This window comes from Typopeltis vanoorti, chromosome 22 (assembly GCF_054136105.1).
Source record: "Typopeltis vanoorti isolate ZY-2024b chromosome 22, IOZ_Tvanoo_1.0, whole genome shotgun sequence".
NCBI lineage: Eukaryota > Metazoa > Arthropoda > Arachnida > Uropygi > Thelyphonidae > Typopeltis > Typopeltis vanoorti.
The window spans coordinates 63,157,264-63,184,249 of record NC_143570.1 but is presented as its reverse complement, the minus strand read 5'-3'; the positions used below and the strand labels follow the sequence as shown (position 1 = coordinate 63,184,249).

The 26,986-nt window shown below is 38.3% G+C and overlaps 1 protein-coding gene across 4 annotated transcripts in view; it reads right to left on the bottom strand.

The window, feature by feature from the left end:
* LOC150094462 (hemocytin-like) overlaps positions 1–26,986 on the bottom strand; it is a 2,636,009-nt gene that overhangs the window by 1,918,945 nt on the left and 690,078 nt on the right. For all 4 annotated transcript variants that reach the window (XM_090412206.1, XM_090412207.1, XM_090412208.1 and 1 more), the window contains exon 21: positions 13,111–13,292. In XM_090412206.1, coding sequence (XP_090268332.1) covers positions 13,111–13,292 — 182 coding nt within the window. The remainder of the gene's footprint in view (positions 1–13,110; positions 13,293–26,986) is intronic.

Genomic DNA, 26,986 nt, shown 5'->3' with positions numbered 1-26,986 from the left:
ACCTTTATGCAGTGGAACAATTTTATCCTCCTTCCACTCCCTTGGAACCTGTGCTGTTGCAAAACTCCTATTAAACAATCATGCCAATGCTACTACCAGTTCCCTGGAACATTCCATTAAGATGCTTGGTGATATGTCATCAAATCTTATCATCTTATTAAGATCAAGGTTGTTTATTTTCTCAAATACCTCCTGCTCACTCACAATTAAGCTATCCTCTCCTATGTCCTCTACACTTAAATTCCTCATTATTCTCCGTGATCAGAATGAAACACCCATATAAATTTATCACTCAATACCTCAACAATGTCTTCTGCAGCAGTTACTATTCTACAACTTTCATACCTTAACTTCATCTTTCCATGATCATTCTTCCTTCTACTTGCCACATCTAAAAAACTCTCTAGGGTTTTTCTTAGCTTGATTTGCCAATTTCTGCTCATACTCTACTTTTGTTTTCCTTACTAACTGAGTCACTCTCCTGGCTTGTTCTTTATAATCTTCATGTGACTGATTACCATTATTCATCTTGTACTTCTTCCAAAGTACTTTCTTTTTCCAGATTTCATGCTTAAGCTCCACATTCATCCATTTTACACCTACCTTATTCAGCCTTTTGGCCTTTGGGATACATTCATACATTGATGCTGTTATGTATTTCTTTGTAAGTTCCCATGCAGCATTTATTTCCTTATAGCTGAACTCCTCGTTCCATGTTATAGCTTGATGCTGTCTCCTAAGCTTGTCATAATCACCAGCCTTATAATTCCACATATATCCTTTCCTCGCAAAAGTCTGCATATGACTAGCCACAGGTGATTACTTCTCTAACAATTACATCCTCTGATGAAATGATAGATCTAGAACTCTTGATACTCACGTGCCTTTTACATTCTGCCTGAGATAGTTATCTCTCAAGAAATCGGGAAATAGCAAAACAAGTGTTCTCTGTCAGGTTGGCAAGAAAAAGACCCAGAGGAAGACCAAGATATAGGTGAATTGATACAATAAAAAGTGCCTTAGAACATAGAAATATAAGATATGATAATGTTGAAGTCTTGACAGTTAATAGATTGATTTGGAGGAAAATTCTAAATAGGAAGTTATCAATGAAGTAAGTTTTTCATGTAGTACTATCATATCCTGAACACCCCTTGAGGCTACATGTCAGGAATTTGATTATGATGATGATGATAAAATTCTTGATAACAGACCAAAATGAAAACTAGAACAAGATGGATAGACACCATTAGTCAAAATAGCAACATCACATTACAATGTCCAAAGAGGAGATATAATAATTAGAAGAAACAGGGCTGGAGGCAACAAATCCAGAGGACCAACGCTCAGTTTGGGTTATAGATTCATTAGAAGAAGAAGATACTTTCCTGTCATGATTAAGATTCCAATAAAGAGTCTTGTGTACAAGGCCTTGATCAGGTCATAATGAATTACTGTGCACAGACTTTGTCTCTTATTTTGGATTTCAAGATAATTATGCTCAAAATCATCATATAAATCTAATACTTCTATAGAACAAGGAAAAAAGAAAAGATGGATAACTGATGAAATAATGGAGTTAATTAAAAAATAAGGGAGAAAATAACATAAAGAACTAACTAAATACAGGATATTACATAAACAAATAACTCAGAAATGTAAGAAGGCCAAGTAAATATCGTTTAATGGCATAGGTTAAGGAATTGAAAACTTAGATATTACCACAATTTTATAAAATACAACAGGATAAAACAACATTTGTGCTTTTTCACAAATAAGAAACAAGAAAGAAACAATTGAAATATATAAAAAATGAAATTATTATTATTATTACATAACACCTATAGAGAGTCCAAAGACTCATCGAGGGAGGACACATTTCCAACAACTTTCCATCTCCACCACTCAGAACTACCTTCATCATCTACACCAACAGCATCTGTCACCAACCTCCACCACTAGTATTTTCACATACAACCACAAGCATCCATGCCCACGGCAGGATGATTCGAACCCGTGGCCTTTTTGCTGGAGAGCAGATACACTAACTGCTTGGCTAACCAGGCTCTTTTTTAAGAACATTTAGAACATTTAGATAATATTAAAGACCTATATTCAGACAATACGAAAGATCTAAAAACTAATAATGAGAAATAAAATAGATGGCCCCTCCAATTCTAACTGAAGAAGTAAGAAAAACACTTAAAAAACTAAAGGAAAATACAGCATAAAGTACAGTTCTAGTTACATATGGAATATACAGAAAGAATATTTATTCTGCAAGTTCTGTTGCCACTGGCTGCATGCTTCCTGCGCGAAAATAGACGAAGCTGCGTGAAAGCTACTTATCGAACTTAACCAGCCGTTCTTCTGTTCACTGTGCCTCCCTTCGGTAAAACAACTTCTGAACATAGGCAAACGTGTCAAAAACCTTGAACAGCACATCAATGTTTTAAATGAAACTTTTACCTTCAAAATACGTGCAGTCGAAGCTAAGCTGGAACAAATTGAAAACCAGCGCAACACAAGCTCTACTTCACCAGCAAAAGAACATCGCGATCTAATCGCATCAACAGTAAACGACTTGATGGAGGCTAAACACAACTGAAACTCAATGCCATCATTTTGAACTTCCCGATGGAAAACAGAAAATCATTACAAGAGGACATCAACAAACTAGATGAAGAATGCAACAACGATCCTAAGAATATTGTCACGTGCCATCATTTCGGGTCTATAAACAAAAGGAAGGATGGAACAAACTTTCAGTGCCTAGTAAAAGTGACTTGCGACACGCCGAAAAGCACATCAAAAATAATAACAGCGATCAACAAGAAGTTCAAAGACACCTGTCCCAAATCGTGCATATGTGCACAACCAGACTTATCATTTGCACAAAGGGAACAAAGATGCCAGCTTCGAAGACAACTCGAAGAAAAACATCAAAATGGTGACAACAGTTGGACCATCAACTACAGACAAGATAAACTGGTGAAAAAATCAAGTGATGCCACTAGCAGCCACCATGGAGACCAACATGCAGGCACTGCATAGGAAATGTGCAAGACCCATGCAGTCCAACATATAACTCACAAAACCCTACACGTCCACTTCACCAACATCCATGGCTTAAACTCCAACCTGAATAGCGTCCACTACCACCTACAGTCTACCAAACCCCCACCTACTCTTCCTGGCAGAAACTGAAATCTCACCTCCCACCAGCACCACTTATCTCAACCTTGCAAACTACTCACTCTTTAACAACTTTCGTCCTAAGGGTGATGTATGCGCATACATTCGCTCTGATATACCTTGCCAGAGAGCACCCAACCTAGAATCACCCAACTTTGACCTTCTTTGGTTGAAATTATCCCTTCCCCAGTCAGTCCAATTCATCTGCTGTCTCTATCACTCCCCCAACACAACCAACCACCCTGAGCTCTTTAATTTCCTCTCCCTAAAAATCGACTTTCTCCAATCCCACTTTCCCAACAGCAAAATCATCCTCCTAGGAGATTTTATCATCCACAACACTAGCTGGCCTTCCTCCTCCTCCAGTTGTACAGATCTTGCAGGCAGAGATGCTGAAACATTTGCCATCACTAATGACCTTACACAACTTGTCCTTATGCCAACCAGAATTCCAGATAACCCAAACCACTCCCCAAACACCCTAGATCTTTTCCTCACTAATACACTATAACAGTGCCAAGTGGGACAGCCTCTGTAACTTCTATGCTGCATTCCCATGGTTGGACTATTGCTTCCGGCCTTCCAACCCAAACATATGCACCGAGCTTATTACCAAAGTAATCCTCACTGGCATGAATGCATACATTCCACACAGCACTCTGAACTGCCATTCCATAATGAAACCCTGGTTCTCCAAAAGATGTGCCAAGGCTGTAGAGATGAAAACACCAGACATACCACAACTGGCTGAAATCAAGAACCTCATACTCCTTCAAAGCTTACACCAAAGCCCGTAATAGATGCAAAAAAAAAAACAATCAACACTTCCAAAACAGAGTTCGAAAGAGCAAAAAGCAGGAAATTAGAAGCCTGTCCAAACGGCAGCCGAGCCTTCTGGTCTTTCACCAAAGCAATTGGCCGTAACTTCTATCCAACACTATTCCCACCCCTCTCATACCCAGATGGCTCTACTGCATCATCACACACAAAAAAAAGCCAATCTTCTGGCTTCATAATTTGCTTCAAATGCATGCATAACTGATGATGGTAAATGTCCCCCAACCATTCCAGACACCCAACTTACAATGCTCTCTATATCCTTTTGCCAGGATGAGATCAGAAAAATACTGTCCAAATTAGAAAAAAAGCACAAAAAAGTCTCCTGGCCCTGATGGCCAATTATTCGGAAAGTTTGTGCTACAGAACTCATCCCTATCCTATGTCACCTATATATATATACTCTCTTACTCCATGGAATCTATCCCACAAACTGGAAATTGGCCTATATTCAGCCCATTCCCAAGAAGGGTGACAAGTCACTGCCGTCCAATTACCACTCTATCACGCTTACCTCAGTCTTGTCAAAAGTAATGGAAAAAATCATCAATTCCCAACTCCTACACTATCTTGAAGACACTCACCAAATAAATGTCTGCCGGTATGGATTCTGGCACTGCTGATCAACAGGAGATCTACTCACATGTCACCCATCTCTGGACAAATGCTATGGAGAGGTTTGGTGAATCTCAAGTGGTGGTTGCACTAGATATCTCCAAGCCTTTGACACGGTCTGGGCCAAAGGCTTACTGGGTAAACTATCATCAATCGGCCTGACCCAGGACTACTGTAGTTGGATTGCCATCTTTCTGTCTGGACGCACACTGTGTGTGATGGTGGACAGTTCCCTATCCTGTCATCATTCAATTAATGCTGGGGGTCCCACAAGGTTCTGTCCTCTCACCAACCCTCTTCCTGCTATATATCAATGACTTACTGCAATTGATCATACAATTGACCTCCAACCCAATACACAGTTTTGCAGATGACAGCACACTACACCTCGCTTGCATTTGATAAGCCTTAACCTACAGAACATCAACCACCACCACCCTCAACTCCGATCTCCAAGCCATCCTACAATTGGGTTCAGATATCCTCATAAATTTCAACTAATAAAACCCAGTTCTGTACTATTTCCCATAAAAAAGAACCATTTTTTCCCAGTATCCTTTTTGACAATACCCAAATTTCCAGACAGTTTGAGATCTTGCTTCTTGGAATCACCCTCACATCAAACCTCTCCTGGCATAAAAATATCACAACCATTGCATCCTCAGCCTCAAAAAAACTAGGATTTCTCTTTCGCTCAAGATGTTACTTCACCCCCGGACAGCTATTAACATTATACAAATCGCAAATCTGCTCAGCTATTGAATACTGCTCCACCTATGAAGTGGAGCCCCTAAAAGCTCTCTCAAAATGCTTGACTCAATACAGAGGAGAGCAATTAGACTTATCAATGATCCATCTCTTACCAACTCTCTTCCCCGCTTTTACACAGACGTATGGTATCTGCAGTATGTATATTCTACAAATATTTCCATGGGAAATGCGCATCTGAAATAACATCAATAATTCCTCTGCTCAGTACTAAGCTCATGGAACAAGTTCAGCTGCTGCACAACATCCCTTCACAGTGCACCTAGAAACAAACAGAACAAGTTTCTTTTCCTCTTCTTTCATCCCTGCAACTGCTGCACTGTGAAACAGTCTCTGACCTGCTGTGTTTCCCAAGGAATACAATTTAAAGTCATTCAAATCAAATGTAAACAATTTCCTCCTTTCCCAACCCACTACCCATACACAGTACTAATATACTATAGGTTGACCAACCAACCTCCTGTGTATGGACTCAACATAAAAAAATAAAAAAAATAAAAAAAAAGTTATCAAAAAAATGTTAATGTGATTTATGATTCTGGTGGCTTACCTAAAACTGTTGTAAACTCAAATCAGTAATCATCCCAATAGCAAAAAAGCCATATTCACAGAGGTGTGCTAATTACTGAACAGTTTGCTTAATGGGGAATGCTCTGAAATTATTTTAAAATTAATATTGGACAAATGGAGGCCTGAATAATAATAATAATAATAAATATCAAAATTTGATAAATAATAGCTGAAGGACAATATGGATTCAGAAGTGGAAAAGCACAAGTGATACAATACTATACATTAGAATGTTTTCAAATGATCAATTACTGTACAAATACATGTCTGCCTCTGCTTCACTCTTTTGGAAAAAGCTTTTGACACTATCTCTCATGATAAACGAAAAACTCGTGGAATGCTTTGGTCTGTACTCAAAATATTTCAGAATAATAAAAAACATATACTGGAATCAATAATTTGCAATGCAGATAAACAATACACTCTCACAATGGACAGATATAAAAAAGAAGTCTGAGTGATAATACTCAGACTCCTCTCAGACAACATTTTTGGGATCTTCTCGGAAAGGATCATAAAGGGTAAGAAATCAAAACACATTGAGGCATTTCTCATGGTAAAAGAAACATAAATAACCTAAGACATGTAGACAACACAGTACTAATTACTGAGTATGAAAACGATCTGCAAAATATTTTACCTATGTGGCCAGTAGGAGGAGAAATGATTGTGGAAGAATGACATTGTGGGATAAAACTGGGAATAGAGTGCTGATGCAGATGACATAGTGCAATTGTTCAATGAACACTTTATTGGTGTATTTCATCCACAAGGAGTAAATTTTAATACTAGAGGGATAGGGCAGGTTTGCAAAGGATTGCTGCCTCTCGAGGTTTAGAGGTGCAGAGGAGAGCGTGTTCCAAATACTGAGTACTCTGGATGTCAGTAATGCCGTGGAACTGGTGGTATTTCACCACGAGTTTTGAAAGAATGTGCTAGACAGCTCCTTTGACCTGGCTTTTCAATGAAAGTCTGGCTATGGGAAAGTTGCCCAGGGAATGGAAGGAAGGTGAGATAGTGCGATTGAATAAGTCAAGTAGCAGACTGGAATTGTCTAATTATATGCCAGTTTGTACCATCAGTAGTTATTAAGATCTTGGAGAAATTAGTTACGGACCATATACAACATTCAGTAGACGAGGGTAATGTTATCTGTGAGAGTCAACATGGATTTGTGAAGAGGCACTCTTGTTTTAATAATATGCTAGCCTTTTATAATAAAGTTATAAGAGCAGTAGATGAGGGAAAGGCATATACTGCCATTTTCTTGGATTTAGCAAAGTGCTTCATGATAAGCTGATATTTAAGTTGCAGCACATGAGTTTGGATGTCAGGTTGGTCAACTGGATTCAGGATTGGCTGTCCAGTAGGCATCAGAGAGTTGTGTATGGCGGGGAAGTTTCAAGGAAGCAGAGAGTTACAAGTAGAGTTCCACAGGGCTCAGTACTGGGAGCTATATTGTTTAACCTTTATATCAATGACATTGTCAGTGGATTTCAGGGGGACATTCAGGTTTTTTGCAGATGATGTGAAGCTGGGAAGGATTATTAGTAAAAGTCCAGATGTGGTAGTCCTGCAAGAGGATTTGAATAAGCTAGATGTTGGCTTAATGTAGCAAAATGTAAGGTCTTCAGATCAGGGACACATCAATGGGACGCTGCATATGCTATTGGAGGAGCTATACTGGAGGAAGTAGAGGAGACAAGAGAACTGGCATTGATGATTGATAGAAACCTGAAATTCAGGGGACATATTGCAAAAGTGGTGAAGGTAACACAAAGGATTGCTGAAATAATGAGAAGGACGCTAACCTGCAGATATAAAAGTGTTATCGTTCCGTTGTATAAGATCCTAATCAGACCACACTTAGACTATTGTTCTCAGATTAGATCCCCAGGATTTGAAGGGGATAAATTAACTGTGGAAAGGTTACAAAGGCAGATAACAAAGATGATTTCAGGACTGTACCATGTTAGTTATGAGGATCGGCTGAGGGAATGTGGACTGCAGAGTTTGGTGGATAGAAGAAGGAGAGGTGATATGATTGAGACTTTTAAACTGTTGAGAGGTAGTTACATAGTTGACACTGGGGATTTTTTCACTTGGGTTGAACAGCGGGAAGGAGTGATGACAAGGGACCATCCCTGGAAGTTACGAAAGGAAAGTGTGGGCTAGAGGGTGAGGAGTGGTTTCTTTGCATTGAGGGTGGTTGAACCATGGAATGCATTGCCTGATAGAGTGGTGAGAGCGAGAATGGTCAATGAGTTTAAGGAGTGGCATGATAGACTTTGTGTTTCCAAGAGGGACCTCCCACGATGAGTCATGATAGACTTTGTGTTTCCTAGGAAGGACCTTCCGCGATGAGTCTTTTGACTCCTCGGAGGCCTAAATAGTAATAATAATAATAATAATAATAATAATAATAATATAGTTAATAAACTACCACATAGATGTGATAAATTTCGACTTAGAATAAACATAAAGAAAACAAAAACAATACATAAGTCTTTCACAGGATACCACATGGAATTATAGTCAATCTACTGCAGCACTTGTGGATGAATATATGGTGGGTGAGGTGGATAAGAGGGTGGTCGATTGTAAGATATCAGAGAGTAGTTTACTTGGGAGGAGAGTCCAGAAGAAGGCCTATAACTAGTGGCATTCGACAGGGCTCTGTTCCTGGGCTGCTACTGTTTAATTTGTACATTGATGATATAACAAAGGATCTGAGATTAACTGTTCAGTTGTTTGCCAATGCTGCAAAATTGGGTATAGCAATAGTTAATACAGATGATAAGATTTTGCAGGATGATTTGGATAGACTGGATGTTTGAGCAAAGGCGAATGGATGTCAATTTAATCTGGCAAAGTGCAAGGTTATGCATTTTGGGGTGAAAAGATTATTATTTGCACAATATTAGGAAATTGAAAATTCGGAGATTTGGGAGTGTTAGTGGATAGGGAGTTAAAGTTTAGAGGGAACATGGCAAAAGTAGCTAAAGCCGTTCACCAGATTACTTGGTTACTGAAGAATACCAGGATGAACAGAGACAAGTAGGTTATTATTCCTCTTAATCGAACATTGATAAGACCCCATTTTGACTACTGCACACAGATCTGGTCACCTGGGTTTCTTGGCAATGAGGAAGAGGTGGAGAGAATCCAGAGAGATGAGTGATCAAGATGGTAGCCAGTCTATAGAATGAACAATACGAGAACAGGTTGAAATTTGTGGATTAGAGAAATAGGTTGACAAGCAGAAAAGGTGTGATATGATTGAAGACATACAAATTATGAGAATAATACAGAGGAAATATTTCAGAATAGGTCTGGAGGTGGGAAAACTAGGGGCTATCCTTGGAAATTGAGCAAGAGTGTAGTTAGCAAGGGTGTTAGAATTATCTTTTTTGCTTGGAGAGTGGTGAATGAATGGAATAGGTTGTCAGAGTCTGTTGTGGGTGCCATGACTGTAAATGAGTTAAAAGCAAGTATGACAGATATTGCACAAATGTTGGATAGTGCTTGACATGATGTTTAGGACCTTAGACCCTCAATGAGTCTAAGGACTCCATGGAGTAGTCCGTAATAATAATAATGATGATTATGGGTAAAACATTGGATTAAAAAAACCTAAACACCTTAAAAAGTCACCCCAGAGAACAAATAAATAGATTTATATATATGGGAAATCTAATCACTGTTGAAAGAAATGTGATCAAGAAATAAGAATACGAACAGCCGAAACAGTCTTCCTTAAGAACAGAAAAGTCAAATACAAGAGTACAACTGCTTATGAAATGAAAAAAAAAAAAAAAAAAAAGATTGACTGGCTTTTGAGATGTGGTTATGAAGAAGAATGATGCTGATTAGCTGGATGGAAAAAGGTTACAAACAAACAAGTACTTGATAGTGCAAACCAAAACAGAAGATTACTGAATGAGATCAGGAAGACAAAATTCCTAGGACATGTTCTAAGAAAAGGAGGATTATCCTTATAATTGACCATTATAATCATCACAGGAGAATAGCAAGAAGTACATGGAAGAATAGCAAGAAGCTGACAAAGACATCACTATATCAGGGGAGAACCAGAGGTCATCCCTGGAAACTGTATAAAGAGGGTGTGAGTAGGGGAGTGAGAGGCAGGTTTTTTTCATGCAGAGTTGTGAGTGATTGGAATGCCTTGCCTGAGAGTGTGGTGTCTGCAAGGAGTTTGAACGTGTTTAAGACGCGGTATGATGAGATGTGTGTGAGATAAAAGGACCTCCTAGATGAGTCTTTGACTCCATGAGGTCTTGTTTAATAATAATAATAATAATAATAATATGAAGGATATTGAATGCTATACAAGGAAAAGTGCCATACAGGTCTTTAGATAAGCACACGATATGAGTAAATGGAGAGCTATGTGAGATTCAATATTTGAGATGGCACATGATTGAATTTTGGAAAAAGTACAGGGAAGAGTAAGGGAGGTGGTCTCTGGAATGTTTGGTATGAGGATAGATTGAAAGGAAGAGGTGGAGAAAGAGAGTAACTGTGACTGAGTTATTGACCAACTTCTATGTATTATACAGGGGAATTTTCATAGAGTAAAAATGACTTCATCTCTCTGTGCAACTTCCAGTTATGGAAGTTGCACAGAGAGATGAAGGTGAGCTGGGACATGAAACCAGTTTTCTTGGATAGAGAGAGAGACAGTGACATAGAAACTGTGAATAAATTTAATGAACAATGCTGTATTACATGTGACCATGAGAAGTTTCCTGCCACGAGTCAATGACTGCATGGAGATCATGTGATACTACTACTAATAGTAATAATTTGCATAAAAATGAATGGTGCCCCCTTTTAAGTTAATGACTCTCTAATCAAGTTATTCAATATAAAGCTCACCATAATATTTTTAAAATGAATTATTCTTATGATTTATTTCTTATTACTTATTAAGACAGAAAGTCCACTGTGTGTGTTCAATCACATGTTTCAATATGTCAACTTATGTGTATATTAGGAATGTTGAATCATATTTAGGACTGTCACAGCCATAATTAGTAAGAATGCAGTGCTATTTTTGAACATTTAGGACAGATGACAAGTTTTAAGTTGTTAGAGTGATCATTTGAATTGCAAATATCATTAACTTTGTGAACACAAGCATAATTAAGATGTTAGGGAGACAAAGCCGTTGCAGAGAACATTGGTGAAAAGAAAAGTTTTGTGGATATTGCGTGTGTACCATACATACTGGATGAAAGACAGGCTTTGTTTTGAGAGGATGAATAAAAGGAATGAAAAGTATGGGTTTTTAGGAAGGTGTCTGTAGCATATGTTATCATAATAATGAGATCGTTCATTGAATTAGAATAGTTAATGAGGAGTACAGGGAAGCAAGAAAAAACATGTATATGTAGAGTGGAAGTTTTGTTGTTGGGAACAGAATGGCTAGCAAGCAAAAGTGCAGTATGACCAGCAGTTAGCGAAGATCTCCCACAACCCCCCCCCCCCTCAAGAAAAATCCTACTTGAGTTCTTTTTGATATGTTTCCAATAGAATGCCAGAATGATGTTGGCTGGTGAAAAAGGCATGGTGATAACCACTGCAGAAACTATAGTTGAGATATTAAGGGAGAAGTGATAGTGAATGAGCAGGATGTAATGGGAAATTAATACAGTAATGTTAATAAATAAGTAAGGTGTGGTGAACTTTAAGAACTTCCATGATATACTTATTATTATTATTATTATTTGACACCTCCAGGGAGTCCAAAGACTCATCGAGGGAGAGCGTGCCAACAGCATCGAACGATTGTTCCCCTTCCAACTACTAACTGCGCTCAAACTTACTTAACTGAGCCATCGACCAACCTTTGCCAGCATGAAGGTAAGATGGTAAATATCAGGATTTCGTATTGTAAGAAAAGATTGAGAATTCAGCAATCACTACCATCTGAAGTTGCCAAAGGATTAATGTGTAGATATCCATTTAAAATTTAACTAGAATAAGTTCCAAAAGAGTGGAAAGAAGGCAAAATTGTTCCACTTCATAAAGGAGGTGATTAAGACTAAGACTTTGAATTATAGACCAATTCTGCATATATGGAATGTAAGAGAGAGGCTAGTGATGACTACAATTCAGAACTGGGTTGACAACAATAACAGCATTCCTCTCTGATGGATAGCATGGATTTGTTAAAGAAAGATTGTATTATCAATCCACTTACTTATTACAACAAGGTTAAAAACACAATAGTATATCTAGAATTTGTAATGGCCTTTGATAGGTTCTACATAATAAGTTGGTAATTAAAATGTAACAAATGGAGTTGGATAATAGTGCGCTGGATTGGAGATTGTCTGTCTGATAAGTATCAGCAAGGTGAGTATAGAGGTGCCATATCCCAAATTTGTTTTGGGATAATTGCTAAAGAAAGATTGTATTATCAATCCACTTACTTATTACAAGGTTAAAAATGCATTAGTTTTAACTTGTATGTTAATGATGGTGAAAAAGCATTGAGTAGAGGAGACATACATTGGTTGTAGAAGACACAAATTTCCTAACAACTGTGAGGAATAGCACAGTTTGTGTTTTCCAAGAAGGACCTGAGAGACTAGATAAGTGTACATATGTAGGGTTACCAGTTCATTGTTGCAATTTGTAAGGTCTAAAATTTGGAAAGCAGTGGTAGGATGCAGAGGATAAGGATACAATTGGTGAGGGGATATCATAGAGGAGGTTGATCTACCAGTTAATATTACAGTAATCCATAAACATGACAATCTTACTACTGCCGAAATAGAAACACTTTTCCATTTTACCAAATATTTTTCATTTGTGAAAATTATTCAAAATTTTTCATTTGCATAAGTGACATACATAAATACTTTATTTACGTTGGTTAAGCACAATACTGTACATGACTGCTTAGAAATGCTTAAACCATTTCATGCATCTACAAGCAAAATTAAAATGCAATGATATGCTATATGATGGTGATCTGGAATATAACACATTGTATGACTATGGTATGCTTATATTATAATTAGAGCATATTAAAATTTTGAGGATTATCTGAAACAATTGTGCATATAATAAATTTATGAACTAAATTTATCTCACCTTTCCTTTCCACTTAGGTAGTGCTTTTACATACAACCTGGTTCCTTTATCCCACTGTACAGATATGCCTATGTCAGTATATATAAAAACAAACATTCCGACTTCATAAATGAAAAAAGAGGAACTCTGGTCTACTTGTGGAATTGCTCTGTCTTTCATAAGACTAATTTTGTATCCATTTCCTGAAATTGTAAATTTCTTTGTATTTCATGGATTGTATTAGCATGTATGGATGCATTTATATATTTTATACAAAAGCATGTATTTTAAACAAGGAAATTAACTCCTAATACAAGAAAAAATAACAATTCAAGTAATCCAAATAGGAGTGCTTAAGGATCAACTGTATAACTGAAAGGAGACCTCCACATAGTAGCCTTTAAAGGAATGCAGAGAACACTGACCAGAGCTTTTGACATGTCCAATCCTCTCCTTCTCATGGTGCACCCTGTTGGTATCGACCTGGATAATGAATGAAAGAGGATGGGTTCCCTGTTCGCCCAGGAAACCAGGGCAAACAGCAAAAAGTCAGCTACTGGAACAAATCTGAAAACATATCCCAACTCAACATCACCAGAGTTAAAGATCGGTACTATCATTACACAGGTATACACACCAACATAAGAAGCCTGAATGGCAAAGAAATGGAACTAGCTGAGGAATACAGCAAAAAGTCAGCTACTGGAACAAATCTGAAAACAGACCCCAACTCAACATCAACAGAGTTAAAGATTGGTACTATCATCATAAGAAGCCTGAATGGCAAAGAAATGGAGCTAGCTGAGGAATTAGATAAGTATCAGATCGAAAAAAGACGAAAAACTGGTGAGATCTTTCTCAGCAATAAATACAAAATGTTATATTCAGGCAATGACAATCAAGGAAAAGAAGCAGTAGCCATAATATTCAACACTAACTACAAGGCTAATCTTCTTGAATGGCAGGACAGTCTGAAGTAGAGTGATGAGGGCAAATATCAGAATGGGGAACTGAACAATGAGACTTATTTGTGCCTATGGTCCTACAGAAGGTTCTACTAAGGTAGAAGTGGAGGGATTTTTTGAGGCTTTAGAGAAAGCAACTGACACAATGAAAAAGGAAAAGCTGGTCCTTGTTGAGGATCTAAATAGCAGAGTAGGAAATGATTGTCAGACATACAAAAATATTTTGGGAAAATTTGGAGAAAAGAGCAAAGCTAATAATAATGGCAAATACCTGTTGGATTTCTGCTCAGGACATGGACTGGTTATTACTAACACCATGTTCCAACATAAAAATGTGCACAAATTCACATAGAGAGAAGAGGCAATGAATGAGAAAAGTATCATTGACTACGTTATTGTTGATAGTGATGTTTTCTCCCTGGTGCAGGACACCAGACTGTACAGAAGATTTGAAATTGGAAGTGATCACTATTTTGTCTTGAGCAGGATAAAATTGAATTTCATATTATTATTATTATTATTATTATTCAGGCCTCCATGGAGTCGAAAGACTCATCGTTGAAAAGAATAACATGTAAGAAAGTTTTAAAGCAAATAACAGTTGAGCAGCTCTCAGATGTGAACTGTAGACTAAAATACACAAAGATTATTGAAGAAAAAATGAAAGCGTTTGAGAACAGGAAAACCAAACCTTGGAGATTCAGTGGCAAGCCTTGAAGAAATCCCCGATTGATTCAGCCAGAGAGAGGCATGTGGTGAGGTTGTCTGCAAGGATAGAAAAATCAAGTTAAAGAGGCAGTGAAGGAAAAGAAGAAAGCATATCAAAAGTTCCTGGCAAATATATCATCTTGTGCTCTTAGAGAATACAGAGACAAATGTAAGAAAGCTAAACACTGTGTAAAACTAGCTAAACAAAAGTCATGGGAGGACTTTGGCAAGAAAATAGAAAATAAATATCAAGAAGGTGGAAAAATATTCTGAAGGCTTAGAAATGGAGGAAAGAGTGCTGTAAAAGGAGTTAGAGATGATAAAGGTGACATGAAAAACGTGAGAAAAAGATATCCTTGAAGTATGGAGTAATTACTTTGAAAAATTGCTAAATGAAACAAGCAGTGATGGCACAATAGTAAAAAAACACTCAACAGGCATACAGTCAGGAATACATATCCATACTTGAAGTACAAAAAGCCATCAAAGGCTTGAAATGTGAAGGCAGCAGAGTAGATGATATTCGACCAGAAATTGTGAAGTATGGTGGTATACAGTCTTACAGTGGCTGCACTGTCTGCGCAGTTAGTCCAGTAGCTATGCATTTCGCAACCATATGCCTGGGGAAGGAGTGTCCTAGGTTCGATTCCCATCGCCAACGTGAGGAGCTTTAGGATCTTCCTCAGCCATAGCCAAGTTAGCAGGTCTTGGGCATGGACAGCAGGGTTTTTTCCACCAGTTTATCTGGGGTGTTTCATCCCGCAACCAGGCAAACTGGCCCCGTGAACACACATAGATCTACAGTCATAAATACTTAACCCACATGAGGGGGCTCAACTCGCCCCAGAAGGGACGGGGGAGAAAACTCCATACGAATAAATAAAAAAAAAAAGTGGCTGCACTGCATAGTCAGAAGGCCTGGACAGAGGGACGAATTCCCGATGATTGGAGTAGAGCTCTCATAGTACCCATATATAAAAAGGGAAATAAAACTGAATGTGAGAATTACAGCGGTATTTCCCTACTGAGTGTTCCTGGTAAGATTTATGCAAGTATACTTGAGAAACGGTTGAGAAGAATTGTGGAAGCAAAGCTTAATGAAGAAAGCTGGATTCAGGTCAAATAGAGGCAGTCAGCATCACATCTTCACTTTAAGACAAATAGTTGAGAAATCATAGGAAAATAACAAAGATCTGTATTCAAGTTTTGTTGATCTGGAAAAAGCATGTGACAAGGTGCCAAGAGAGAAGCTATTCAATACGCTATAGTTATATGGTGTCAATGGGACATTATATCAAGCAATACTTAGTCTTTATTTGAGTTGTAAGTCAGCAGTTAGAATTTAAGGAAGTACAGGAAGATGGTTTAATGTTAAATCTGGTGTCAGACAAGGATGTACATTATCCCCTCTATTATTCATTTTCTATATGGATCACATTATGAAGGAAAGTGGTATTAAACATGATATCAAAATTAGAGATGTTAATGTCAGCTCTTTGCTTTATGTTTTACTTTTAAATAACGATGTTTTACTTTTAAATAAATCCGCTACAAGTCTGCAAGATTCCCTGACTAAATTGAATAACTGTTGTAATAGATATGGTATGAAGGTCAGCAATAAAAAGACAAAGTCAATGAAAATAGGCAGAATCGATGAAAATGTCAACTGTGTTGTGAACGGAGAACCTGTGGAACAAGTAAAACATTTCAGCTACTTAGGCATGATTTTTAGTGAAGATGGTAAATTAAATATGGAAATCAACAGCAGAATCAACAAAGCTGGTATGGTAAGGAAGTCAATTGAATAAATTCATATGGAATAAGAGAGAAATTAGTTGGAACACTAAATTAGCTGTATACAAGACAGTGTTCAAACCAGTTTTAACTTATGGATCTGAGAGCTGGATCAGAAGTAAAACTCTTGACCAAATACTAGAGACCGCAGATATGAGAGTCCTGAGAAAGATTACAGGCTTGAATAGATGGCATCAATGGCAATATCATATTAAAAACGAGGATATTAGGAAAGAACTTGATTGTCAGCATCCAGGAATGCATTAGTAGTGCTAATCTCAGCTGGTAAGTCACTTAAACAGAATGGGTGTGGAAAGATTAGCAAAACAAGTGTACTCTGCCAGGTTGGCAGGAAAATGACCCAGAGGAAGACCAAGCTATAGCTGGATTGATACGTCACAAAGTGCCTTAGACAATAGAAATATAAGTTCTGATAATGTTGTAGTCTTGACAAGTAACAGACTGATTTGGAGGAAAATTGTAGATAGGAAGTTAGTAATGATATAAATTTTTCATGTAGTACTATCATATCCTGCACACCCCTTGAGGGTACATGGCAGAAATTTGATGATGACTGTGATGATGTAATCCAAATAGCATTGTAGTTAATTGAATTATACAATAAATTTCCCATATCCTAGATAGACACAGAGATCTCTCAACTACCCAACTTTCGAATAACCAAACATTCATTTAATATAGTGGAATAGCTTATCTTATCAACTGGCTTCCTACGCAGAACCATGAAACTGCACCCTCAGTTAAATGACCTATCATCTGACTAGCAAAATCATTTCCCTGCTGAGGTCAGATAATTCAGAGATCAATGCATTTCTGTGTGTGTGTGCGCACGCCAGTATGCGTGCGTGCATGTGTGTGTGTGAGCGTGTGTGCACAAAAAGAAATAAACAAACAAACACACACACATTTATCATCTCCAAAATGATAACTTATATTTATATTTATGATCAAGTTAGAGTAAGGATAGTAAGTCTCATCCATTTATCTGCAAATGTTGTGGTTATTTTGTCTTCATTATCACAAATCAACCATCAATCAAAAATATCAACAAAACAGCCAATCAACAATCCAGTTCACTAATCTGATATCGAAACCCATATCATCATCATCAAGAACCATGGGGCTCACTGCCTGTTGGTATCTGATGCATCCTTCCATACCTTCTTCCACCCTTCTTTGTCCAGTACACAGTGTCGCAGTTTCTGTAAACTCATTTCGAATCAGTTGATATAGTAGAATTACTGAGTGAGCACTTTGCAAGAGTATATCATCCTGGTGGTGACATTGCAGAAATGGAAGAACCAACAGCTTATAAGGGAATTGTGGTGAATGAAGTGGAGGTGAATAGTCTATTACAAAACCTCAGTGTGAATTCATCTGCGGGATTGGATAGTATACCAGCTCGAGTCGTACGAGAAGCGGCTAAAGAATTATCAGTGCTTTTGACCATTTTGTTTAATTTGAGTCTCGGGTCAGAGTTAGTCCCAAGGGGATAGAAAGAGGGGAAAATAGTTCCACTGCATAAAGGAGGTTCCAAGACTGCTGTTGAAAATTACTGGCCGATCAGCATATCAGGAATTGTTGTCAAGGTCTTCGAGAAAATAGTCAAGAAAAAAATACAGGATTGAATAGATGAAAATGGGATACCGTATGGGGGACAACATGGTTTTGTGAAGGGTAGATCATGCCTCAGTAACTTCCTCACGTTCTATAACACAGTGACTGCTGAACTGGATAAGGGTAATGGGTTTAGAGTGATTATACTGGACCTTGCTAAGGCCTTTGACAGGATACCACATGGAACTCTAATCAGTAAACTGGAGCAGATGGAGATGGATATAGGGTTGGTGAGATGGATAGGAGGGTGGTTGATGGAGAGATACCAGAGAGTGGTTTATTCAGGACTGGAGTCCACAAGACGGCTTGTGACTAGTGGTGTGCCGCAGGGTTCTGTTCTTGGACCACTACTTTTCAATTTGTTCATTAATGATATAGGAAAGGATCTGAGAGGAAGTGTTCACTTGTTTGCTGATGATGCAAAGTTGGGTAGAGCAACAATAGTGAGTGTACAGGATGTCAAAATTTTGCAAGATGATTTGGATAGTTTGGAGGACTCGGCTAAGGAAAATGGATGTCAATTTAATGTGGCAAAGTGTAAGGTTATGCATTTTGGGGTTAAAAGATTAGCAGCAGTATATCACATTGGTGGAACCATACTCCGGGGGATTGATGAGGCTATGGATTTGGGAGTGTTGGTGGATAGGCAGTTGAAGTTTAGGGGCACATCCTAAAAGTGGATAAATCAGCTCATCAAATCACTTGGTTGCTGAAAAATACTTTAACAAGCAGAGACAAACAGGTTATTGTTCCTCTGTATCGAGTCTTGATAAGACCCCATCTAGATATGTGTGCCAGGGTTTCTTCATGATGGAGAGGAGGTGGAGAGGATCCAGAGACGAGTGACCAAGATAATAGCAGGACTATGGAATGAACCTTACGAGAACAAGTTGAAGATTTGTGGGCTGCAGAAATTGGTTGATAGGCAAAAAAGGGTGATATGATTGAGACATTCAAATTACTGAAAGGTTTCTATAAGATTAATTCAGAAGATATTTTTGAGAATAGGACTGGTAGTGGGAGGACTAGGGGCCATCCATGGAAGCTTGGTAAGAGTGTGGTTAGCAAGGGTGTTAGAGATAGGTTTTTTATTTGGAGAGTAGTAAATGAGTGGAATAAGCTGCCAGAGTCTGTTATGGGTGCCATGCCTGTAAATGAGTTCAAGGTGAAGTATGATAGATATTGTGTGAATGTTGAATAGTTGTTCTTGACATGATGTTGGGCTTGCCTCGATGAGTCTAAGGACTCCTTGGAGCTGCCCGTAATAATAATAATAATAATTTCACAGCAATCCCTTATGTTTTCTATCCATTCTCTGTATGGTCTACCTCTTCTGTTTACACCATCCATAAATATCAAACTTCAATGTCTTTATTTTCGGGTCCTCACTCATTCTGCAGATGTGTCCAAATAATTGCAGCTTCAGTTGTATAATCTTCTGCGTTAGATTCTCCTTTGGTTGTATCTTCTGATAGAGTTCTTCATTTGTGATTTTCTGTACCCATCCTATTTTTAGAATCTTTCTGTAACAAGTTCTTTCAAATGCCTAAATTTTTTTTCTTGATTCCTCATATTACCCATGTTTCAGATCCATATAGTACACCACGAAAGATCCATGTTTCTAGAACTCTTAGTTTCGTTTGCAGGCTGATCACTTTACTTTTCCAGATGTTATCCATGGCCTTCAGATTTGTTCTTCAATTTGCAATCCTGGTCTTTATTTCTTTTTTAAAAGTCCAAGAATTCAAGAAATTCATTTTCCTTATTCCCAAATGCTCTTTATTCCTATCTATACCACCACCACCATAATTAAAATCCCATGATAATTATCCTTCCTGTTTTCTAAATCAAGTTGTTTATTCATTTTTTCATCACCAACCTCCAGATTACCTGGCTTATACCAACATCCATCTAAACATGCCTTCCTCTCAACCTCCACCTTAGACCATGCTGCCTCATTACCATTCACAATATTTCCTTCTTTCGTGTCTATCTACCTTATATGGACATAATTTCCTTGCTATCATCATCAGCAGCACTCTCCCACCCTTCTTATCCTTTCTATCCTTGCATAAAACATTGTACCCTTCCCTTTCTATTCTCGTTAGATGTAATCTTCATTCAACCATGTTTCACTTAATCCTACGATCTTTCAGAGAAAAAACTCAATCAATGATGCTATTTATCTCTTTTATTTCAGACACTTCTGCTATTTGGATATAAACACAGCAGCTCACTTTTAGATCTGTAACCAGTCTTACCCAAACTACTTGTTGGCAGGGCCAAACTTACACTTTTCCTAAGGCAGGCAGGGCCATAGGTGCCTGTGCATGAGTATAGCCCTGGTTGTTGGTTGTAATTTCCTTATCACAACTTCCTTTGCCCAAACACCTTTATCACCACTTACCACATATATCTGCTGTCTCAACTTCCCTACCCACACTCCTATCTATTCTATTTCTGTGCTGGTGATCATATATATATATTCACCACTACTTTCAATATCCACTCTCTCCATGCCACATCTCCCTGTTTCTCTGTTCCTCTTCATCTCTCGCACTACTACTGTTTCCACTGCGAAGTACTTCTGTCTCTTCAATACCACTCCCCCATATCTTTCACTTCATCTCCTTCTTCTGATCTCTTGCTTGCATCACATACTACACTTTCTCCAGTGCACTCACTTCAAAGCCATTTAAATGCAATCCATCATGTCTGTGTAATTCCATTCTTCCTTCAAATACATGCCATAGATTCATAAACTGTATTCCCTTCTCCTCACATAGCATACCTTTCATGATTTTAGCTCTCGGTATTAACTCATCATTATCATAGCTAACAACACGCTGACAACCTTTTCCACTATACTGTTATCTTTCAATCTTCTTAATGACATCCTGATATTTGTCCTTACATCCTCCTTATGTCCACTTAAATCATTTTTCCCATATAACACCAGCAATTCTCTTTCTTGTTTCCTCCTCATGTTCAAAGTATGAATTATATTGTACTTTCTCCCTCCTGGATAGCAGACCATATGAACTTTCTCATTAACCAATCTTCTAATAATGGACTCTCCATACACTATTGTCAAATCACTCATCACCTCTTTTACACCTTTTTTTTTCCTTTCATTCTACTTTTTCACACTTTCGTTTACTTCCTGTAAACATTTAATATCACTCCACATGCTGCTCATTTCGTTTTTCATTTTAAATAAATGAAACCAGACCTGCTGGCCTGATTGGCCGAGTGGTTAGCATACCTGTTCTCTAGCCAAAAAAGCTGCAGGTTCAAATTCTGCTGTAGGCATGGATGTTTGTGAGTCTGTGAAAAAACTAGTGGTGGTGCTGGGCAATATAATGGTATTGGTGTAGATGATGCGGTTCATTATAGTTGGTGGATTGAGTGGTGTTAACAGTTGTAAAGTAGGTGCCCTCCATTGATGAGTCTTTGGACTCCTTGGAAGTGTCACGTAATAATTATAATAATGATAATAATAATGATAATAATAGTATAATAACAGCAAATGTTTCTTAAGACCCTTAATCAAATCTTACATTCTGACATTTTCACTCTGTCATCACTCCTGTAGTGTTGCTACCTCTCATTTCGCTGTACCTTCCATTCTTTATTTATACTTCCTTTCATTCCTTTATCACTTACTTTCTCTTCTACGATCTTGTGTTCTTTCACTCTGTCTGTCTCACTAACTTATGTGCATTTTATGCAGACATGTCCATCCCAGTCTCTAACTTGACACATTTTTAACTGGCAGGATATGCAAACATACTACAAGCTCCACATGAGACAAGGCTAACCGAGTGGTTAGCATATCTGCTCTCCAGCCAAAAAGGCTGCGGATTCGAATCCTGCCGTTGGCATGGATATTTGTGATTGTCTTTGGAAATACTGGTAGTGGTAGTCTGCGGTAGATGGTGTTGGTGTAGTTGCAGCCAGTTGGTGAATTGAGCGGTGGAGATAGAGTTATAGAGCAGGTGCCCTCCCTCGATGAGTCTATGGACTCCCTGGAGGTGTCTAATAATAATAATAATGTCATCCTTGAATGGGCATGGGCTAGGAGATGAATTGGCTAATAGACATGGTGGCCACTATTATCTTAACACAGTAACAAGGGCACTGATAAGATATGCTAAAAATATACTATAAACAATGAAAACCTCAAAATGCAAAGTATCCATATCCAGTTATGTTCTAATAAGCAAAGCTACTTGTAAATTTAGAACAAATACTCTAATAATTTATATCAAAACATTGTTTTACTCAGACACCACATTAACACTCACTCCACACTCCAATGCATCCTACAAAGGCATCTGACAAGGTGCCACCCGATAGGCTGATAATTAAGTTACAGCATATGGGTTTTGCTGCACATTTAGAAAGTGCAATGGACAAAATGAAGGAAGATGCAAAAGGAATATCAGGATTGAATGAGAATTATCAATCTGAGATTTGTAGATGACATTGTTATTATTGAAGAAGACGAAAGAGAACTACCAAAACATTGAAACTGTTACATGAGGAAAAAAAGAGATTTGACTTGTTATAAACTTGGAAAAAAGTTCAGTCTCACTACTATCTCACTACTGTCCTGTAGATTTTGCCTTTGAAATTGATCGGCACCCTCTTACAGCATAGCTCCAGCCATCTCTCTCTTCAGTTCTGCCATCATACTTGTATCCTGCATCACACTTCCTTCTCAGCCTCTCCATCCTCTTTCACTATTGAACCTAAGTAACTAAAGTCCCTAACCTTCCTGATGACATTTCTTTCCAGCTTCAGATCTGACTCCTGACTGCCATCCACTTTGCAACACATGCACTCTGCTTACTTCTGCCCAGTCTCATACTTCTCTCTTCCAGTACTTTCCTCCATCTTTCCAGTTTAGCTGCCACTTCTTCTCTTGATTCTGAAAAGAGCACAATGTTACCCGCATACAACATTGTCCAAGGTGCATCTTCACTCACCTCCTCCATCACCACCTCCATCACAATATTAAACAAGAATGGACTTAATGCTGACCATTGATGCAAGCCAACTGCCACTTGAACAGTTTCTATCTCTCCCAGGCAGGTCCAAACTCTGGTCTTCACATTTCTGTATATCTCCTGCACCAACCTGACATATTTCTCCAGTGGTACCTTCTTCCTCAGACTTCTTGCTTTGGCACTCTATCATATGCTTTCTCCAGATGAATAAATACCAGATGTAGATCCTGTTGTTTCTCTTGAAACTCTTCCATCATCTACTGTAACCCAAAGATAGCATTTGTTGTCAATTGACCAGGCATGAAGTCAAATTGCTCCTTGGCAATCTCCACCTCCTTCCTCAGTCTTACATCAAGAACCCTTTCTAGGATTTTCATTGTGTGGGACATCAACTTTATTTCTCTGTAATTCTTAGTCTTGTGCTTCCCCTTTTACCTTGAAGATGGGAACTAGAGTAGTTTCCACAACTCCTCGAGTATATTTTCCTGTTGGAAAACTTTTATGAACATGTCCCACAGCAGGTCAATTCCCTCTTTCTCCAGTGCCTTCCATGCCTCCACTCGGATCCTTTCAGGGCTCACCGATTTTGGATTTTCCATTCTTCATCCTCTCTATGGCCTCCTTCACTTCCACTCTAATGATGTTCTGCACCATCCCCTCATAAGGCTGCTATCTTCTCTGTGAGTCCTCACATTTTCCTCATTCAAAAGCAGTTCAAAGTATATTCTCCATCTGTTTCTTATATCCACATCACTCCTTAATACTCTTCCTCCAGAATCTTTGATCTGCCACAGATGTAAGATGTCCTTTGATGCCTTATTTCTACATTTTGCCAATCAATAAATTTTTCTCTGTCCTTCCTTTGTTTCTAATTGATCATAAAGATCTTGATATGCCATGCTTTTCGCCTACACAACAACTCTATCTTGGCTTCTTGCTTTCTTTCTCTCTCTCTCTCTCTCTCTCTCTGTCCTCTTCCACTGTAGACTCAGCCCACTTCTGCTTTGCCTTCCTCTTAGCCATCACTGCTTCTTGTACATTATTATTCCATTATTATTAAGTATTAAGGAAGGATGTGGATATAAGTAACAGAATAAGAAATAAGATATAAGAAATACATAACGGCATCAATGTGTGAATGTATTTCAAAAGTGAAAAGATAAGTGCAAATTAGATGAATGAAGGGCTTACACAAGAAATCTGGAAGAAGAAGGCACTCTGGTGGCAGTAAAAGATGAATTATGGTAATAATCAGTTACATAAAAAAGTATAAAGTATAAAACAAGCCAGAAGAGTGACTCAGTAAGGACAACAAAAGAGCAATATGAACAAAAATTAGCAAATCAGGTGAAGAAAAACCCTAGATAGTTTTTTAGATATGTGGCAAGTAGAAGGAATGATTATGGTAGGATGATGTTAATGGATGAAAATGGGAAATGGAAATTTTCACCTGCAGAAGACATTGATGAGGTATTCAGTGATCAATATATAAGGGTGTTTCATTCTCACAGAGTGGAATCATGAAAAAATGAAGTGTAAAGAATGTAGAAGAGGTGGCTTAATTGTGAGTGAGCAGGAGGTATTTGAGATAATAAATAACCTTTATGTCAATAAGGCAGCATATCCCCAGCATCTTAAGTTTTAGAGAACTAGAGGTAGTATCGGCATGCCTGTTTAATAAGATTCTTACAACAGCACAGCTTCAAAGAGAGTGGAGAGAAGGCAAAATTGTTCCACTGCATAAAGGTAGTGATAAGGCTGTGGCTATATATTATAGGTCAATCTGTATATCTCAAGTTGTGAAGATACTACAGAGATTATTATTATTATTATTATTATTATAATTATTATTCAGGCCTCCATGGAGTCAAAAGACTCATCGTGGGAGGTCCTTCCTAAGAAACACAAAGTCTATCATACCACTCTTTAAACTCATTGACTGTTCTCACTCCCACCACTCCATCAGGCAATGCATTCCATGGTTCAACCACCCTCCACGCAAAGAAACCACTCCTTAACCTCTTGCTCACAGTTTCCTTTCGTAACTTCCTGGGATGGCCTCTTGTCATCACGCCTTCCCGCTGTTCAACCAAGTGAAAGAAATCCCCAGTGTCAACCCTATAACCACCTCTCAACAGTTTAAAACTCTCAATCATATCACCTCTCCTTCTTCTATCCAACAAACTTTGCAGTCCACATTCCCTCAGCCGATCCTCATAACTATGCTTGTACAGTCCTGAAACCATTTTTGTCATCCGTCTTTGTATCCATTCCACAGTTAATTTATCCCTTTCAAATCCTGGGTACAAAATCTGAGAACAATAGTCCAAGTGTGGTCTAATCAGAGACTTATACAATGGAATGATAACCCTCTTATCTCTGCAGGTCAGTGTCCTTCTCATAATTGCAGCAATCCCCTGTATTACATTAATCACCTTTTCAATATGTCCCCTAAACTTCAGATTTCTATCAATCATCAAACCCAGATCTCTTGTCTCCCCTACTTACGCCAGTATAACCCCTCCCATAGAGTATGCTGCATCCCATCGATGTTTCCCAAACCTCAAGACCTTACATTTTGCTGCATTAAACTGAAACCCCCATTCATTTGCCCATCTATCTAGCTTATTTAAATCCTCTTGCAGGGCTACAATATCTGCACTATTACTAATAATCCTTCCCAGCTTCGCATCATCTACAAACAACTGAATATCCCCTTGCAATCCACTGGCAATGTCATTGATATAAGGTTAAACAATATAGGTCCTGGTACTGAGCCCTGTGGGACCCCACTTGTAACCCTCTGCCTCCTTGAAACTGCTCCACCATATACAACTCTCTGATACCTATCAGACAGCCAATCCTGAATCCAGTTGACCAATCTGACATCCAGACCCATGTGCTGCAACTTAAATATCAGCTTATCATGTGGCACCCTGTCAAATGCCTTTACTAAGTGTAAGAAAATTGCAGTATATGCCTTTCCCTCATCTAATGTTCTTGTAACTTCATTATAAAAGGCTAGCATATTGCTAAAACAAGAATGCCCTTTCACAAATCCACGATGACTCTCACAGATAACATTATCCACATCTGCCCAATGCTGTATATGGTCCCTCACTACTTTCTCCAAGATCTTAACAAATACCGATGACACACAGACGGGCCTATAATTAGACACTTCCAGTCTGTTATCACCCTTATACAATGGCACTATCTTACCTTCCTTCCATTCCCTGGGCACCTTTCCTGCATCCAGACTTTCACTGAAAAGCCAGGTTAAAGGCATTGTCAGTTCCCTAGCACATTTTCTCAAAATTCGTGGTGAAATACCATCCAGTCCCAAAGCTTTACTGACATCCAGAGTACTCAGTATCTGAAAACACTCTCCTCCTGTACCTCTAAACCTAGAACCAGCCCTATCACTCTAGCATTAAAACTGACTCCTCTAGGATGAAATACTGCAATAAAGTGTTCATTGAACAATTCCACTATGTCCTCTGCATTAGTCACTCTATTCCCATTTTTATCCCACAATATCATTCTTCCACAGTCATTTCTCATCCTACTGGCCACATAGCTAAAAAATTTGGATCTTAGGGCCAATCTCCTCTCATATTTCAGTTTCGCTTTCCTTACCACACTAGTCACTCTTCTGGCCTGTGTCTTATATTCTTCATGCATCTTCTCTTCATCTGTCTCCTTATATCTCTTCCATAGCCTCTTTTTCACATGTAATTCCTGTTTAATATTGTTTGTCATCCATTTTACTCCAAATTG